Raw genomic sequence first — 19,326 nt, forward strand, 5'->3', positions numbered from 1 at the left:
CTATGTAACACATAGGTGTCACCTATGTGACACATTCTTCTAGGTAGCTCACAGAACAGTTTTCTAGAATAGACCATATTCTAGTTGATCGATAAAATTTCAACATATTCAAGAAAATTGAAATAAGTCTGTATCCTGTCAGACCTTAGTGGAATAAAATATGGTATATATACACAATGGAATTTTATGCTTCCAGCAGAAAGAATGACATCACTCCTTTTATAAGGAAATGAAAATTCTTGGGGAAAATTATATTAAATGAAATAAGTCCCAAATAAACATTGCCCCAAAATTTCCCTCATTTGTAATCATCAGTGTTTGTCTAGGATTATCCAAGCAGAGGATCACAATAGCTCAATAGCTATCTAAATAGGACCATATAAGATGCTACTAATTGAAACGACCTAAAAAAATGGAAACAATATGGATTTTCTGGTTTGTTTATGTTTTCTCTTAATGTACTATATGCAGTTATTTCTTTGTTTCCCCCTTTGATTTACCCCCCTGTTGTTACTATTATTGATTTCAGTACTATTTGTATTGTAAATAAGTCAATCTGTTTTGGAGAAAAAAAGGGGAATTACATAAATGTGAGACAATGGAAAAAGGGTGAACCAATGGAACAGTGATACTCACAAGACACCATGTTGGAAATGAACTGTACAACTCGGGGTATAAGGGTAGAGGGAGGAAATAGGAGAAAACAAGGGAGGGGATAACCCTGTTCCACAATGAAGGTACTTATTACCTTACTTCTGTGACTGTAAACATCTGCACATCACCACCTTTCCAATTAAAAAAAAGGGGGGGCCAGGAGTTTAGCCTAGTGGTCGAGTGCTTGCCTAGCATTCATGAAGACGTGGGTTTGATTCCTGGATACTGATACATAGAAAAAGCTGGAAGTGGTGCTGTGCTCTGGCTCAAGTGTTAGGGGTCTAGCCTTGAGAAAAAAAATCCAAGCTCAAGCCCAGAATTGGCAAAAAATCACAGAAAAATATTCAAATGCTTGTAAACTAAATAACAGTTTGATGAATGATCAGTAAGACAACTAAGAGGTAAGAAAGGAATTGGGATGCAGAAAAGACAGTTCTAAAAGCATTACTTATGTGCCTACATCAACAAAATAGAACTTATGCTTATATCTTAATGATATAACTCAAGAAGAACAAAAATAATCCAGTCCCTTGGATAGAGAAAACTGAGTTAATTGTACAAAGAGAAGTCAAGATCCTGGATCCCCCATCTCTAGGCAGCCAACATCAGCAACTATTCTAAGGCCTTAAGTCCCTGAATATATGAGAGCAGAAGATTAGAAAAGAGATGAGACTACAGGAGTAAAAAGACTTCAGTGAGCCAAAGAAAGGAGTCACAGACTCTGGCCATTGGATAAGATCCAGAGAGCTATTACTGAGAGTTAAAAGCTGAACACCCAGAAACTTGAAGCTTTATCTAGCACTCTAACAGTATCTGCTTTGTGTTGGATTATTAAGGCTTGAAGCCCATAAGAAATAACCTGCTGACTTGAGTAGTTAGGGTTTGAAATCTTGGCTGCTGGTTTTTCTGGGCCTAGGGTTGTAAGGTTCTGGCTTTGAAAATCTAGACCTATATCTTTCTGATTTCTAGAGGAAAATATCTGACTTTGAAAACTTGGAGACCAATGTTCTAGTCCTCATGGCCTAGAGCTTAAAGCTCAGCATTTAAGTCTTAAGCATTTAAAGATTTCAAGGATTAACTAACACTAAGGATGTTGCACTTCACTCATTTGCAATTTCCATGTAAATGGAACAAAAGGACCCTCAAAAGGTTCTGGAAATGCACCCTGAAAACTAGAAATGTACCCTGTATATAAAAATAAGAGATGTGTAAAGTACTTAGAGAAACTCTGGCAACATGTCAACATGAGACTAAAGCAATGAGCCCACTGAAGGACTGAAACCTTGAAAATGTTCTTACTACTCCAAAGTTAGGGTAAGATAGATGATGAGTTTATCAGAAAAGTCTTTTGAAGAAATTTCTTATGGAAAATAATTCTTATAACCCTATGTCCTCTGTAAGAGAAGATCTGAGAATGAGGTTCAGGGACCAGCTAGACTAAACAGACAACTCTATGAGACTCCAAACTACAATAAAGCAGAACAAAAGGAAACAAACAAACAAAACCTGAAGTGGAGATGGACTTTGAGCAAAAACACAGAGATCATGATTTCAAGCCCCAGTCCTGGCACAGACACAAAATACATATTTTATTTTCAAATGGGATTTTTAATTTTATCTTTCTATTTGACCAACCAGATAAATAAATACCTAATCAGTAAATAACATGTGCTGTGGGAGTCTTCTTTACAGACATAATCCTTAAGGCCCTTCTAACAATGGCTGAGCTTCTGAGTTTAAAAAAAAGAAAGAAAGAAAGAGAGAGAGAGAGAGAGAGAAAGAAAGAAAAAAGAAAAAAGAAAGAAAGAAAGAAAGAAAGAAAGAAAGAAAGAAAGAAAGAAAGAAAATTTGTAGATCTGTATAATTGCCCATTCATGGCAAAACTGTGATACCTGAGGTCACACATTACTCATTTTTCACTCACTCATCAATACATAGTGTAAGAACCTTGGTTTCTCACTGACATCAGCTCTGAAGCTGGTTTCAAGGGACAATGGATGATTTTAATCTGGTAAGAAATGCTTTGACCATTGTCTGGAATCCATTGGCCATTTGGCAACTTATAAAAGACAATCACTAATACACTGTGCTCCTAAAAGTACTTGGGAAGATGGGTGGAAGTTCAACAGCGTCCTGCACGTTCATCACTTGCAGAGAGATTACAGGCATTTGGCAAATGGAGATCGGGACTATATTTGATCCATCTATTTCCTTCTAGAATGAAGCGTGGAAAGCTAGGGTAGCGGTGATGGGTGTCTACAGTGTCCCTAAACCCAGGTGTTTCCTTGCTTGACACCATTCAGTGCATATATTGTGGTTGGGAACTTTTCATGGAACGTTTCCAATAAGAACCAAGGTCGAGGAATCTCTGCAAATGTGAGCACTGTCTGCTTTGGTTAAATAAAGTTTTTTTTCTCTGATCCACAGGCTTCATACCCTCTTATAGCAACCATCAAGCTGCAGCAAACTAATATATGACACCGTAAGTAGAGGGAGAATGTGAGGAGGAAATGTTTAGATCTTCTACTGTCTTGGCAACATTATCCATTATAAAGTTCTGTATATGAGCAGTCATCCTGAATCCTACAGATGCTTGTGGGAGGCTTTCAGAAGGCTTTGAAATTTGAAGATAACTTCTGAACCAAAAGGTGAAAGAGGAAAATCAGGCTCTCTTCGAATAAGCATGCATTTCTTATGTGGTCTTAGAGAAGCAAACCGCAAAACCCAGTACATAATAAAAATAGAACTACGTATTAGGGAGATACAGAGATGCTGAAGTACTGGCAAAGTAAGGATAGCAGAAAGCAATCTCAGAACATTCTAGTGGAAACAATGAAACTGGTAATTAACTTACATATGGTAGCTTGCTGTTTACAAAGCATTTCCACACATATTTTACTGGAGGCTTGTAACAATCTTTGATACAGTCTTCATTGTTTTCTTAATTACATGGTGAAGAAAATTAAAGTTGAGAAAGATTATGTAACCTACTAAAGGCCAAAACTAGTATGTTAAGAAAATACACAGTAAAGACGGGCCTGAGTAAATTAAATATCTCCCCTCTTCCCTCCTTTATGTCCAACTAATTAACATTTGGGAAATTTTTCTCAATTTAATTTGCTGTAAATTATTTATTAAATATTATGAGATTTCATTTCATCTTTCATTTACTTTCTCTAAACCTGTTATCTTCATACTATGTAGAAAAATAGAACCTCTATACTTATCTTCCTCCCTTTAACTATGACTTCCCTTTTTCTTTCCATAGTTAGGATTCTATAAAACCAGTTGACGCATTGTGCCCTGGCTACACTTCTTTTCTACATATCCCATTATACAGTCTACTTTGTAAATCCTTATTGAAGTTTCCTTGATATTCTAAATGTCAAAGATTTTGCATCCAATTTGATCAATGGCTTACAGTTCATGTTTTGAAAATAATTCCCTTTACATTCTAGAATTCAGTCACTTCTTTCTTTTTTATCTGGTTATTATTTACCAGGTGTTTCCTGGAGTATATCATCTTCCAAATGTCTACTAAATATGTTCTTCCTTCTGTTACTTCTTTTCTTCTTCAACATGCTTACAGTAGGCAATCCATTTATGTCCACTATTTTATAACCACACACAATACAAAGGCCATTCTATATCTTTCATCCAAATTATTTCTGGAAACCAAAAGCTGTAAGTCTGAGTTCCTAGTATGATATCTATAGCATCCTCTGCATTCACCTGTCCAACATCATAACACTACTTTCTTTTAAAATGTATTCATTTAGGGGGACAGGAGTTCGGCCTATTGGTAGAGTGCTTGCCTAGCAAGCACAAAGACCTGAGTTCGATTCCTTGATACCACAAACATAGAAGAGGCAGAAGTGGTGCTGTGGCTCAAGTGGTAGAGCATTAGCCTTGAGGAAAGCCCATAGACAGTGCTGAGGCCCTGAGTCCAGTTCCCAGGCTTGACAAAAATAAATAAATAAATAAATAAAATAAAAATAAATAAATTCATTTTCCTTTCCATATTTAATGATTTACTTTGTCCTACAATGGGAAAAAGCCACTTTCTTAATTCTCTTATCCAAATTGTGATTGCATTTGTTTCATTCTCCTACAGATTTTCTCTCTAATATGCATTTATCTGTTACAATGCCTTAACTTTCTTCCTATATAGATAGATAGATAGATAGATAGATAGATAGATAGATAGATCAGCATCCTTGTGCTAGTACAATATCTTTCCAATTTAGTTTATTTCCTTTTTCAATCAATGTTATTGTGGATTTAATTTCTTCTGAAATCTTAGTATTCCAACATCCCATTAGCATCTTTAATGTCTCCCAATGCTAATAGATAATCTATTCTTAACACTATTCGTGGGCCCATTTTTACAAACATTGCTAAATTTCTTATACTTCATTTACATACATATTCATATATAGACATGCCTGTCTGCATGATATGTATATATAATTGCATATGTATTCAATATTCACTATTCACTTCAAGTTCTTCCCTAATGTGTAATAATCCTTCATGTCTATGTTCAAATTCTAACAACTGCTTCTCTCTACTTCTCTCACCCCTATGCAATGTGTTTAACTACAATTAAAATTCCATTATGGTCCCAATTTCTATCCACATGAAGCAGCATTAAAAGCTTTTCAAGTTTTTTTCCCAGAGTCATTTACACACACACACACACACACACACACACACACACACACATGTATGCCTGTGGGTTTTTTTTGCGTGTGAGTGCATGCTGTCTTTGGCCTGGGCACCTTCCCTAAGCTTTTTATTCTCAAGGTTATCTGCATCCTACCACTTGAGTCACAGCTCCATCTCCAGCTTTATTTTTGCCAGTCCTGGACCTTGAATTCAGTGTCTAAGCACTGTTCTTGGGCTTTCTCAAGGCTAGAGCTCTACCACTTTGGCCATAGCACCACTTCTGGGTTTTTTTCTATGTATGTGGTACCTAGGAATTGAACCTGGGTCTTCTTGAATGCTAGGCAAGCATTCTACTACTAGGCCACACTCCCAGCCCCCCCTCTAAGCTTGTTGATAGTTTATGGAGGTATGTATCTCATGGACTTTCTTGCCTGGCTGCCCTCAAAACCAGTCCTCAGATCTTAGCCTCTTGAGTAGCTAGGATTACATGTGTGCACCACCAATTACTAGGTGAATATCAATTTCTTTACCTTGTTTTTATTTCAACCATAGTTGTCTCTGTACAAACTAAGGTCTTTCAAAGTATTCACTTGCCTTTGTTTCTTTGCTTTGACCTGGTGGTATTTCCCATAAAATGTTTGCTGACAACTAAGGAAACTGCTAGTGAATAACAACTTTGTACTAAACCTGGTTTAAGAATTAAGTGCACAATTAAGATACATAAGCCTTACAGATAACCAGAATTATTATTTCTAGGTAGCTTTTGTCCTTGCTTTGTATATGAAGAAATACAGGTTCAAGGAGACTATTATGATGTGCTAAATATCCCAAAGTAAACAATAAGCTATGTCTTACTCTTGGGATGCTGGCCACCAAATATTTCAGTTCTCACACTGGAGAGATGGAAGGAATGCACTTCTTTATAGGCTAGAAGTTACACCTGGCTGTATCATTATCTTAGGACAAAGAAATCTGTCACCATAGAGAATATTTGGGAGCTATATTCATTTTTTTTTCCTTTTTCTTCTCTGTCACAGCAACTGGCCATTTCTAAAGAAGATAGTTGCTATTTGTGACTGGAACTTAATTTAGAACAGTGTGAGATAAAGGTATTTACAATAAAAATAAAGTCCTCTTTTGTTAAACTGCACAGATTTTGTGGAAATTTCAGTCACAGCATATTGTGACTCAACCTGACCAAGGCCCATCTAAGTCATATTTAAGTTTGAAAATGAACATAAAACAATTTATGAGGTTAAAAAAGTTAAAAGAAATAAATGTTGAAAACTCATGAAAATGCTATGACTTTGGAGACTAGGATAATGAGAAATTAAACATTTATACAGTTATAGCTTTCTTTTACTAGTCAAAGATTTAGTTATCAAATGACTACTAGAACAAAGTTAAGCCAAGACAACTCATTTTCAAGCAGCTCAGCCATAAACAAAAGAAAGGGAGAAGAAAGAAAGAAAAGATTGAAGAAAAAAAAAAGAATCAAATGAACAAATTAGAAACAGAGTTAAGCAAAAAATTATGCAGACCATATATATTCCAGTTGTACAATCTGGGGCGGAGCCAGGAGAGGCTGACAATTGTTTAGCATCAATGTGAACCAGAAATGTCTTATCTAAAATAAGGATACAAATTCAAATATCAGCCTAATGTGAGGATCAAATCAAGCCAATTTAGAGAGAAGTCAAGGCAGTTCATCTCAATCAGTTGCATACTTGAAAAGGCATCATTTAGAGAAGAAAAAAAAATTCCTCTGGAATTTAGTACTTCTACTAGACTATAGGGTCCTAATCAAAACAAGGACACACCAGTTTCAGAACTCTTTACATACATTTTCACATTTAATCATTAGCTTCAATGTGATCCTGTGAGGAAATTAACACATGTATCACAGTACTAGGATTCAAAACCAGTTTGATCTGGTGCCAAATTATGTCTTCTCAGACACTAGACTAAATAGCCCTCTGCCATTAATTCTTTTGTCTGGTACAAAGAGAGTAATTATCAATAAGTGGTTTGGTTTCCCAAAATAGCGCCAATCTAACACTGAGCATGGAACAAAAGTAAAGCTAATCTCAGCATGATGAATTACCAGAAAGGTTAGCTTGTGCTCTAAATTTGCTGAACAATGAATTAAACTCACATATGGGAGGAGGTCAAGTTTTATCTTCCTTTTATCTCCTCACCCTATCTTGTATGAGCCAAGTGCTAAAACTATTTCAGAGATAGTTAGGTCCTCCTCTCAACAGAGAGGTTAAAGAGAGGAGCAAAACTCTTACAAGCTGGGCATGGTGGCTCACACCTCTAATCTTAGCTACTCAGGAGGCTGAGATCTGAGGATCGTGGTTCAAAGCCAGTCCAGGCACTAAAAAGTCCATGAGACACCTCTAATGAATCACCAGAAAACCGGAAGTGATGTTGTGGCTCAAGGGGAAGGGTGGTAGCATTGAACTAAGAGCTGGGGACAATGCCCTGGCCAAGGAGTAAGGCTGTAGCCTTGAACTGAAGAGCTTGGGCACAGCACCCAGGCCCAGAGTTCAAGTCCCATGACTGACAAAAACAAAACAAAACAAAGCCTAAAACTCTTACAATGGAAAAAGACTAAACCATGGTTTTATTTACAATTGTCTTATGACAATTTCTTTTCCCTCCAGTCTATCATTTAGTTCTTTCTTTCACCTTTTCTTTCTATGTGTGTATGTCGTGGCTGTACTGGAGATGGACTGGGACCTTCCATTTCTAGAGAAGCACTCTACTTCTCAGCTAAAATACACGCTCCTCCAGGTACATAAAACAAAAGAATAATGAGAGATTTGTAAGAAATAATTGTTTTTGGCTCATGTTCAAATGTAGGTATTTGACCTGACCTTGAGTTCATAGTGACAACCTAAGAAAAGAGGACAGTAGAAGGCCAAAAGATAAGGACGGGGTGAATCATGATAATAAGAAAGTTTGTTGTATTCATAAACTGCTTTGGTAAATGGCAACTCCTCTGTACAACAATTTAAACATACACACACAAAAAAAAACAAACAAAATACAATCAACTGTGGGCCAAAACAACTCATACCAAGAAAAACCTTCTCCTACAAGAGAATGAAGGGGAGTGGAGATAATGAAAACCTGCTTCAAAAATTCAACCAGTCTCAAGAAGTACATATGTTAACATTACCTACTAGAAAATACTGAAACCCAGACAACGTCCAGGAAAACTGTACACCCCATAGTACCAGCCAATGAAGAATCAGGAGAGACTTTCACATAGGAGGACAAAATGCTTGCATTAGCAGCTTTAGGTGTCTTTTCCCACCAGACTCTGCATCTTGCAAGACTTCCTTTAACTACTGAAGTTTCAGTTTTACTGTACTTCATGATTCCAACTTCATTCTTTGAGTTTAGACAGATGAGTGCTTCTCCCAGGCTCCAAGAAAAGAAGGAATGAGTATTAGTATAGTAAATCTTGCCTCTGCATTAAGCAGAATATCACGAAACCCGCACATAACAGGAAGCAGTTGGAACAAAGACATCGTCCCAAATCCCAAGGATAAGGAAAGTAAAATCAACAGTGGAGATTTTAACAGGCAGGCAGAAAGGACTCCTAATCTTGACTTACACTTTAAAAATCCATCCTTGGCACATCACTGCTCTAATGCCCTTCCATCTCCCTAAGTCCATATAAGTTGATTTAAAGAAAATTAATGTATATGAAGAAGAAAATGCAGATACTGGTCCTAAGAAATCAATATCTTTACCCATTTAAAGAAGGGGAAAACTAAGATACCCACAAGAAGGGGAAAATCCCCTGCATATTGTCTTACTACTGTTATCCCTGGTTTAATGAAAGTACTTCGAGCCACCTGAACCTTCTAAGATGATGAGAGACTAAAGGATTCTCCCTTATTTCCCACAGAGATGGCTTTAAATGAATCTATTTCCTTCCTTCTGTCTCCCAAAGCACCAAGAATTGGGACCATCAGATTCCAGTGACATTAGAACTTCAGTTCCAGTGGACAATTGTGATTCTTTTATTGTCTTGCATGCAGAAAACTTCTAGAAGATGACTAGTGGCTGATGTAGATGTTGCCTTTGTGATCTTGGACTCTAGGTCAAGCTGGAATTAATAGTCTGTTTATGAGCACTTCTAGCTTCATAAGAAGCATACACAAATTATTGCTGGGTCAACTTTGTTGTCACTTTTCATGCCAAATATCCATGCCAAATAATCTTCCAGAAACATAAAGTTCCCAGAAATGATAATTTACCTTTTTTCTCAGGATTATTATGAGGTTTAAATTGGGCAGTATTTTCATGTTGCTTATGGTAGAGCGTCCAACTGTACCATGAATAATGGGGAAAATTGTCTTATTAAATCCTACATTAAATGTCTTAAAGTGGAATTCCATTTTATTTTTCAAGAGAAAAGTTGGTGAGTACTTAACCCTATGGTCAGTGTGATTGGATGGGGAAATGCTTAGATTAATAAAGGCCAGCTATGGGTATGGCAGAGGATTAGCTAAGTATAAGAGAATCCCCAAAAAAGATGAGTCTGATGTTCCTTCTCTAATCCTGTCTCCTGTTTTGCTCTACCCTGCCCTATTTACTATGGTAGATTCAAATCTCTGAAACTATGAGCCAAATACACATCTTTTGTTTTGCTCCTATATTTTGTTACAGAAATACACATCTTACTATCACAATTCTAAAGATTATAGGGCACTGCTGAGATTCTATGCCATCCAGTATTAGTGAGCAAAGCTGTTACCCATGCTACAAAGTCATGATAAATGGATCTCCAATGGAAAAGATTGTACATTGTCTCTCAATATTAGGCACATTGGTTCTCAGTTCATCATAATTTTGCTTTGCTCTACCTTGCCAGTTGCTATCAGCAATATGAAATTTGTAATGGTTTGGAAAATTTCCCACCATTACAATGGTACTTTTTTTTTCAAAAATAATTTGCATGCTATGTAACACATTTTATATGCTGCAAACAACAATAACAAAAAGCTAATCCAACGTGACAATAGGTGGGCTGCTAATGAATCACTTGGAAATATCACGTAGGTTTTGCACAGAAGATAGAATTACTCATGCAAAAAAATCTTGGGAGTTTCTTAACCCTTTGCTGCTGTGTCAGGAAGCCACCGCAGGAAGCTAGGACAGACCAATAATATGATAAGCTCAATTCTCCACACAGCAGGAGTGAGAGCTTTCTATGACAACAGTTCAGATGACTTTATATAAAACGTGGAGAAGAAAATTATACCCCTCTCCCACATATCAAGGAAACACTTTCCCATGAAGTGACTCAGCCTGGTCACAGCATACACCATGCAGGCACAGCAGGCTCCACATTAGCTGCTTTCCATATTTGTGGGGACAACATAAAACTGTGGCTGCCAAGAACGCCAGAAGCTTCTAACTTATGAGCAGAATCTAGTCTCCTAGCAGGAAAAAAAAGACACCCACTCGTCAAGCTCCAAAATGTGGCACTTTTGTACTTGAGCACCAGCAATATGTTCAAACAGACAAGAATGCATACTCATTCCCTCTCTATTAATGTAATGATTATCAACAGCTTTCGTTCTAACAATTTACCAAACAATCTTCCCATTTCACTTATAACAGCACATTCAAAATAATATTTGCATCATTGGACATGTGTATTATTACTTTAACCTACATTTTTAAATGGCACCTCCTTTCTGCAACTAGTTAAAGAAAATAAATTGAGCCAGTGTTACCCTATGTGTCCCCAACTAATTAATTTTAAGACCAGTCTAGAAGTCAGGAGAGCAATCACAGTTATGGAGTACACTACAGAATGCGATGAGAATCTACAATCTGATAAGTAATCAAGGAAATGATTTTGATGACATTCGGTAGGTTCAATATTATGATTTGGTTTTGCTAGAGTATAGGATTCAATGAACTTATTTATTCTGCCTAAAACAGCCATGGTTCTTTTACCATCCAGTGTATACTTACGTGTGATTTATAGGCACTTTGTAGTTACAACAAATGAGGGAAACCATGAAACTTGTTTCTATGGATTGGCTTTATTAGTAGAATTTTTCCTTATACATGGTAAAATATCATTCTGTCTGATGGAAGAGTAGGATTCTATTGTGTACATACACATTTTCCTGTTCCATGTCTGCTAAGGGGCCTCTGGGTTGACCATATATCTTGGCTATAGCAAACAATGCTGTAACAATGCACATGCTTGTGCTGGTTAGCTCTAATGTACGTTGTTTGTGGTAATTTAGATAAATGTCCAAGAGTGCAATTGTTGGGCCATAGGGAAGATATATGTTTAGTTTTATGAGGAACCTCCATACTGCCTTCCAGAGTGGTTGAATAAGTTTACATTCCCCCCCAGCAATGTGCTTGTACATGATAAATTATACAAGACTCTAAATATTTACTCAGTGAGACCAAAGAAGGATATTCTTAGGAGAGGATCACAAAGGCTCAGTAGCTATGGGAATATACTCATCTAAAATGTCTATATAAATGAAATCTAAGAAATGAAAACAAGGTGTTTTATGTAATTTTGCTTCAGTATTTCACCTTTATTGCTGTTTTTGAGTTCTATATTTTTGTCTTATATGTAAGCTTATCTATTTGGGAAGGGTAAGGGGGAGCACAGAAATGGTGGGACAAAGGGTAAACAAATACAGCACTGATACTCTCTAGACACTACATTGAAAAAGAATACTGAAACTTGCCTGGGAGGGGGCTTGTGAAGGAAAAACTGGGAGAAAATAAAAAAGAGGAAATATGGTTCTGAAAGAAATGCACTCATTACCTGACTTAGGTAGTTGTACCCCTCTTTCCATGGAGACTTATCTCTTTCCCATGTTCGCCTGACCATGAACATTCTATAGACCCTCAAACTTTTCTGCCTGAAAAATTGTTTATCTACTATCTTCTCACCTTCTCGACACTGTAAATTGCTTAACAGGAGAGTCCAAATCTGTTGATACACCACAAAGAATTCTATCTAATGAAGATGCTTGATTTAGCCACTTGTTACTAGATACTTCAGTAGCAAAAAACAGATGAAAATAAGAATCCTAGATTATTTATGAGCCAATTAAGATAAGATGCAAAATAAGATATGATTGCAAACCAGAAGCACCTGTTTACCTATTCTGAGCTAAATTTGACTTGTTGATATAAGGATAACTAAAAGGGGGGATTTCCTAAATTGTGTTTAGTATTTTTACTGTAGTTCGATTTTAAAATGTCTAACTTTTTCCAACATGGTAGTAGTTGTGCTTTTATTATACACAGGAAAAGGGAACTTCTAACTATGGACTTCCTAAATTTAAGAATACCTCAGTCCATTTGGTTTAGGAAGTTTCTTTTTAATCTCATCATGCAGGAGGCTCAAGCAAGAAGCTCATGAGTTTTGTGCCAATTTGAGCTAGCGATAACTCTATCTCAAAAAAAAAAGAAAGAAAGAAAGCAAAAGAAAAAAGAAAAACAAAAAAACCCAACGATTTAAATTAGTGTTTCCTGAATCAGTATGCAAACTCTCAATGCTATTTTCATATTGATTCTTTTTTTTTTAGCTGCTCCTGGGGCTTGAAGTGGGGGTTAAGCACTGTGCCTGAACTTCTCATAGCTAGCGCTCTACCACTGGAGCCACTGTGCACTTCTGCTTTTTTTTTTTCTTTTTATGTGGTACCAAGGAATCAAACCCAGGGCTCATGGATGCTAAGCAAGCACTCTAACACTAGGCCATACTCCCAGCCTTATGTTTAACTGTTGTCCCTGCTTCTCCTGCACATTGTTCAGTTCATTTCTGATGTTCACTATCAGCCTATTCCTACATGCCATACCCCTCTGCATGAGTATCGCCAACTGTTGTCCTCTTTTTAGTCTATTTCATTATTATGTGCTATTGGCTCATTTTACTATACTGCATTTCTTGTAGTTTTATCCCATTAGTCACCATAGTATTTCTAGGCTCTTACTGTATTCTCTATACATCATTATATTTACTCTCTCCATCTTGTAAGCCTTGTGAATGTTTCCTATTGCAGAGTTGATTCCTTTTTCTCTTCAATACCTGACTTAGCTATAGTAATATTTATAGCCTAGAAACATTTCAGGGAATTTCTTAATAAGAAAATCTTGCTTCACATGCATAATAAAAATTATACTAAATATTTTACACTCAGCTCATTATCATGTACTATAATTTGATTAATATACTAGCTAAACAAGTCAACTCATGGTCCTCATTCATTTGTTATTTTTTTCTTTTAAAACCTTTAGATGAAGTTAAATGAAATTTTGAAGACAGAATTCTGCAGTAGGTTTACTACATTCGCAGTCCTTCCTGAAATGATGGGTTAACAATTAGGAGAAACAAATGGAAAAATAAAAGTGACTTTCTGCTTTCTGATACCTTAGAGCTATACTATATTTAGTAATGTATAATATAGACTTTAATTTTCTGTCTGTAGGCTCCTTTTTGTCCTCATTTCAACAGGTTCTATTCTGCTAGCTTATCAGATTATTTTCTTTACATTTATTAGAGGTTTTCTAAGCTTATTTTTTTCACCTGATATTCTAGCTTCTTGTCTTTCAGGATTTGATGTTTAATTTATTTAATCTTTCCTCTTTCTCATACCATAAAATTACTCTCAAGATGACATATTTTTAAACACAAAAGCCCAATGGCACCTGTCTCCATTATGAAGATCTGTAATATATTTCAGTAAAGGATACTTTGTTTAATGCAAAATACCCAATATAGTTATATTATCTGCAATGGTACTTACACTCAGCGTATTTCTGAAGTTGGGAAAATTCTGAGGGGCTGAGGTGGGCCCATTTTTCCTGGTTCGTCATGGTGGAGATGAGAAGTTTGCTTACATCCCAGATGAGAGATTCTTTATTCAGGACAGAACTCTATGCTTTAAAGATTCCACATCGCATGTTTAGTAATAAAATATCTCAGGCTTTCAAAATATGAAATCTGATCAGTTGAAACTTCTGTAGATGTTTGTAGTTTCAATAATGTATTAAGCACTGTAGAAAGAAAAGCATGAAGATCAAAAAATTAGCAGTATTTCACAAAGGAAAAATGCTAAAGATTAAATGTTATGTATGAAGAATTTTGGATTTTTGACATTTCTCAATTCCAGATTGTATCAATGCCTATAATTAAGAGAACAAAATGTGAAGAACATTTTACAAAGTCTAGCTTTACAAAAGTAAATTAATACCTAAGGACTTATAAAGTCCATTTTGCAATAGCTAAAATGAACATCATTTTTATCAGTCTGACCATCAATTCTTTCATATTTACACACTACACAATAAATCTAGAACCAGCTAACTAATGGAATCTAAATAAGCACTTAGTTTCCTGAACAATTAATCAGTTTACTAAACTTACATTACTGTGTTTGAAACGCTGTATAGCTGTAGAATATATACTGTCACTATGCAAATGAATTCTAGTGGCTCTAAAATTTTTGTGGCAAATTAAATAGAGTATGGGTTCAGATTTCAATACGCTTTAATTCCATTAAGTTTGCCAAATTAAATAAATCCCAAATATCTGAAAAATTAACATGGATAGTTTGATCATTTAAATGTGATTCACAGTTTAAAATAAATCCCTAGGTTCTCATGTACTTAAATTCCCTGGCAAATCTGTGAAGATCAAAAGTGAAACTCTTTAAGATCTAACTTTTTGTCAGTGACAATAATCAACCAAATTGACACCATAATCTCTATAGAAAATATTGTACTCCTAAATCCTTGCTTAGTTTCTAGAATTACTTAGCTTCTAGAATGGTGTCAATGAAAAGTTTATTTATACAAGTATCATTAACTAAACATTATACCCAAAAAGATCACCATGTCTTTGACCTCTTTACTGCTCTTCAATATTATCCAAGTCCTCGCTTTCACATCTTGGTCCTTTTTGAATTGGGGAAAAACAAAGAAACAAGAAACAATAGAGACAACAAATGCTGGTTTGTTTTTGTTTTTATGTGTTTGGTTCTTGTTTCATAGTTTTGGTCTCATTTGTTTGAAGTACCTAAACTCAGCTTTATAAGGTGATAATTTATTATTTCATTTCAAAAAAGGAAGAAAGAAAAGCAATCCTAAGATGTTAATGCATATCATGCTCACATATCATGCTCACGGGAAATGAAATTTCTGTCTTCTACCCAGTTTCTTCCTGCTGATTTCATCTTTCACACTGATTTCATCCTAACTCTTTGCTTCTCTACAGTTGCATGCACTTTGGGTATAAAAACGATGTGTTCTGTCCTCCTCTATCCAAAGGGAGATGGATGATTCAGTCACATTTGGCACATTACATGCTGTCTCCTGGGGCTTTAAATGTTGAGTGGATTGATTTGAGGACAGGGTGAAAACAGTCGTGCCTAAATCATTACAGAAATAATTGGATACCTGTCCCTTTCTGAGCCCGACTCCAAAGCTATCTTATCTTTTCCAGAAGCTAGCAATGTCCTTTGAATAAAGAATAAAGTGTGTTATATGTAGAGATATATGTATGTATCTCTATAATATAGGTATGTGCACATTTCAAGATATCCCACTGCACTACATGCAAATGTATAAATACTCAATGTCTATTAAAATTATTTGAAAAAAATACAGACTTAAAAAATACATGGGAAAATATACAGACTAATTGGATTTGAATCCACTCCAAAATCTTCACTGATGATAATGCAAGATCATTTATTCATTTAAAAAACATAAAGTACTATGTGTGCTAAAAAAAAAAAAAAAACAATTCTAGTTCTTGGAGATACAGAACAAAATCTTCTAGCTGCAATTGTATGCTAGGCTATTTATTTTATTCAGCTCATTTCCTCAACTCTTACAGAGATACTAATTCGTCTTTCAAGAAGGAAATGGTAGACTGGAATCTGTTGATTGTGGTAAAGATGACTAGAAGTCCACTCAGTATTTGTTCTCCTTTGTAATAGAACCTAATTTTAATTAAGTGAATGTACATCCATCTAAATAATGATAGCCCCAGCTCTTCAGTATGAACAAATGTCTAATAAGATTTAAGAAAATGTTATTTCTTAAAAAATTATTGTGAAAGTTATGAATAAAGATTTACATTTAGAGTAAGCTATTTCTTTGTAAACATTACTATTCCCACCTTCGTTTTCTCTGACTTACAGCTTCTGACTCCTCCTCTCCCTTCCCCACCACTAAGTTCTAGGAAGTAAGAAACAATGAAAAGTACAGGAAATCTGATGACTCTTTGCATTATGGAAAAGACAATGTCAGTGTCTTCATTTACTTCAGTTTTCTTTTCTTTTCCTCTGAATTGGCCCCTTGAGTTATCTCCTGTTCTTATCACGACAACGTCTCAAAATTTCCTAATATCTTTGGATGATATTAAGCTAAAGTAGCTGTGGTAGCTTTTCTTACAAGCCACCACCAATGAAGAATTTATAACAGTGAACTTCATCAGGTCTCAACACCATGCATACGGTCTGTAGTTCTAGTGTGAGGAAGACAACTAGTAAGCATTCGAGTATTTGATGGTAAAATATCTTAAATAAAAGCATGGTGGTTACACAATACACTAGAGTATGTAATTTCACACTAAATGATCAGGTGAGCTATTGGTAACAAGTTAGTAACTTTATAAAGTTCTAAGAAAATCAATGTATTGATCAGGTCAAGTTTAAGTTTCTTATGTTTTATTAGGTAAGAAAATAGGCAGGGAGTTATTTCTTAAAATTAGTTTGTGTCAATATACTTCAAGTAGGTTGCTTGCAGAAATATCAGATCCAGAGATTCAGCTATGCTTCATGCCCCAGAAGGTGTGGAAAATAACAGCACTTTTTCTAACAGTCTCCACCTCTTCATAAATGGGGAGAAAGAACATGACAGTAGTCAATTGGGAATCCCCGTGGTGTAGTCTTAGACTTCCTGTTCCCCTGCAGAAGGCTTTTTATGGGTACAAATTGTGAGTGACAGGAGGGGTCCATTTTGCTGGGCTTTTGGGAAGCAGTCTAATTCTGGCTTTCTCATCTAGTTCACAGATGTGCCACTTTGCTTGGTTGGTGGCAAGAAATAATTACATTGGAGGAGTTGGAGAGGCTCTTTGGCTCATTGTACCTGAGCTAAAGCGTTTTCTCCATAATTAAGTAAAGAACCATTTTTTTATGAAGAAGTCAGTAGATAACATCTACGTAATGCACCTAATAGGTTGAGTGCATTATGTGTTAGTCACATAAGCTACAGATTTCCAAATAAGCTTTAGAAATAAGAATATTATGACTTTGAGCAATGAATAAGGGTTGGTAAGCATCATGTCATACAAAATAATGTATGTATACAAATTTAAGGTTTTCACTAATTGAAAATATTGACTGGTGTGCAAGAATCATAAACCTCACATTGCAAAGTAAGCAGTGGAAAAATAGCCCAGACATGAGAAAATAATGGAGGACCAAAGAGCATGGAAATGCTGAATAAAAACTAAAATTGTTATATTGAATACGACTTCTAATCTATTATAGTCTGATACAACTATGTTTTAACTATGAAAATAAGGAAATTGGAGACCCAAATGCATGAATCTATCTGTTATGGTAAGTTAGTATAGCATGTGAACTCCTCATCTTATTTATTTTGAAACCTAACGTAAATTAGACAAAAAATTATGACAATGTGAAAATTTTAAAAATCTATGAAAAAATAAAATATGATTTTCTGATTTTATCACAGATCAACCTATAGAAGGATTACTAATTGTTAAAAGTTCACTAATAGATACTAACAAGTGAGTCCCAAAATATTCACAGAAGCCTGGATGGGATCAAAATGAACAAACAAACAATGAACAAACAAACAAACAAAAACAAAAATGTTGGAAGACTTCTAAAAATGGCAAATGTAATTGTGCCCTTCTGAACAAGAAGCACAAGAGCAGGGTACAAGAGATGACTAGAGAAATGTCAATGGCTATATTGTGGAGATTATTAGAGTTCATATTAAGGATAGTGCAATGTTTTATAAGTGAATTTTAACATCACTAATGTATATTTTTTGTAAAAGATTAACTTTTTTATAATTATTATAAAATAGTTTGCATTTTATTGGGCTTGTACTATGGGTCAGATGTTTTCCAAGCCTATTACATACCAATCCATTTTATCTTCCAAATAAGCTTATAGAGTTAATGTTATTACTATCTCTAATTGAAACTGGGAAACTGAATGACTGATTTACTCGTTTAAGACCACACCCTGAGAAGCGGTCGAGTTCAGATACAACATTCCACGGTGTCAACTCATCTTCATGTAATCACTGGCTTTTCTATGTTTTCTGTGTTTTAATTTTTTTAAGAATAAGGTAGGAAAAAATAATAAGGTCATAAAATGATTAAATGAGATAAAAATGTAAAGTGATTTGATATGAAGAATAGCAAAAGATTACATTTCTAGTCCACTATTGGCAGCTCACACTTGAAATCCTAACTCTGAGGATCACCATTTGAAGCTGAGAGAGGGGGAAGTCATTTACATTCTCATCTCCAATTAATTATTAACTGCCAGAAAAGTCTGCAGTGGATATGAGACTCAAGATGTGATAGAATGCTCACCTTGAGCATCAAAGCTCAGAAAAAGCACCCAGGTCCTGAGTTCAAGTCCTAGGACCACTGCAAAAAAATAATAACTTTTCACTTTTTGATTACAATCTAAGAATACATACCTGGGTAGGGAAGAGATCAGTAAGAGCAGAAAGATTGCTGAGAAGGCTACCAATACTGGATAAGAATTCATGGCCTTAACTAGGGAAATGACAATAGAGAAGAAGGTAAAACAAAAGATGAAGTCAGGAACATCTTAACACAAGATTTGATCATGAATGGCTAACATACAGAACATGAGGGGATCGAGAACAGTGTCCATACTTTTGGCTTTAACACAGAAAACTAAATGGTATAATTTGAAG

The 19,326-nt window shown here is 35.5% G+C and overlaps 1 protein-coding gene across 8 annotated transcripts in view; it reads right to left on the reverse strand.

Moving 5' to 3' along the window:
• Window positions 1–19,326, reverse strand: part of Dgkb (diacylglycerol kinase beta) — a 624,803-nt gene that overhangs the window by 550,837 nt on the left and 54,640 nt on the right. For all 8 annotated transcript variants that reach the window (XM_090332713.1, XM_090332719.1, XM_090332717.1 and 5 more), the window contains exon 2: window positions 14,136–14,385. In XM_090332713.1, the coding sequence (XP_090188839.1) occupies window positions 14,136–14,205 (70 nt within the window). In that variant the 5' untranslated portion in view covers window positions 14,206–14,385. The remainder of the gene's footprint in view (window positions 1–14,135; window positions 14,386–19,326) is intronic.

This window comes from Megascapheus bottae, chromosome 5 (genome assembly GCF_031878675.1).
Source record: "Megascapheus bottae isolate mThoBot1 chromosome 5, mThoBot2.hap1, whole genome shotgun sequence".
Taxonomy (NCBI): domain Eukaryota; kingdom Metazoa; phylum Chordata; class Mammalia; order Rodentia; family Geomyidae; genus Megascapheus; species Megascapheus bottae.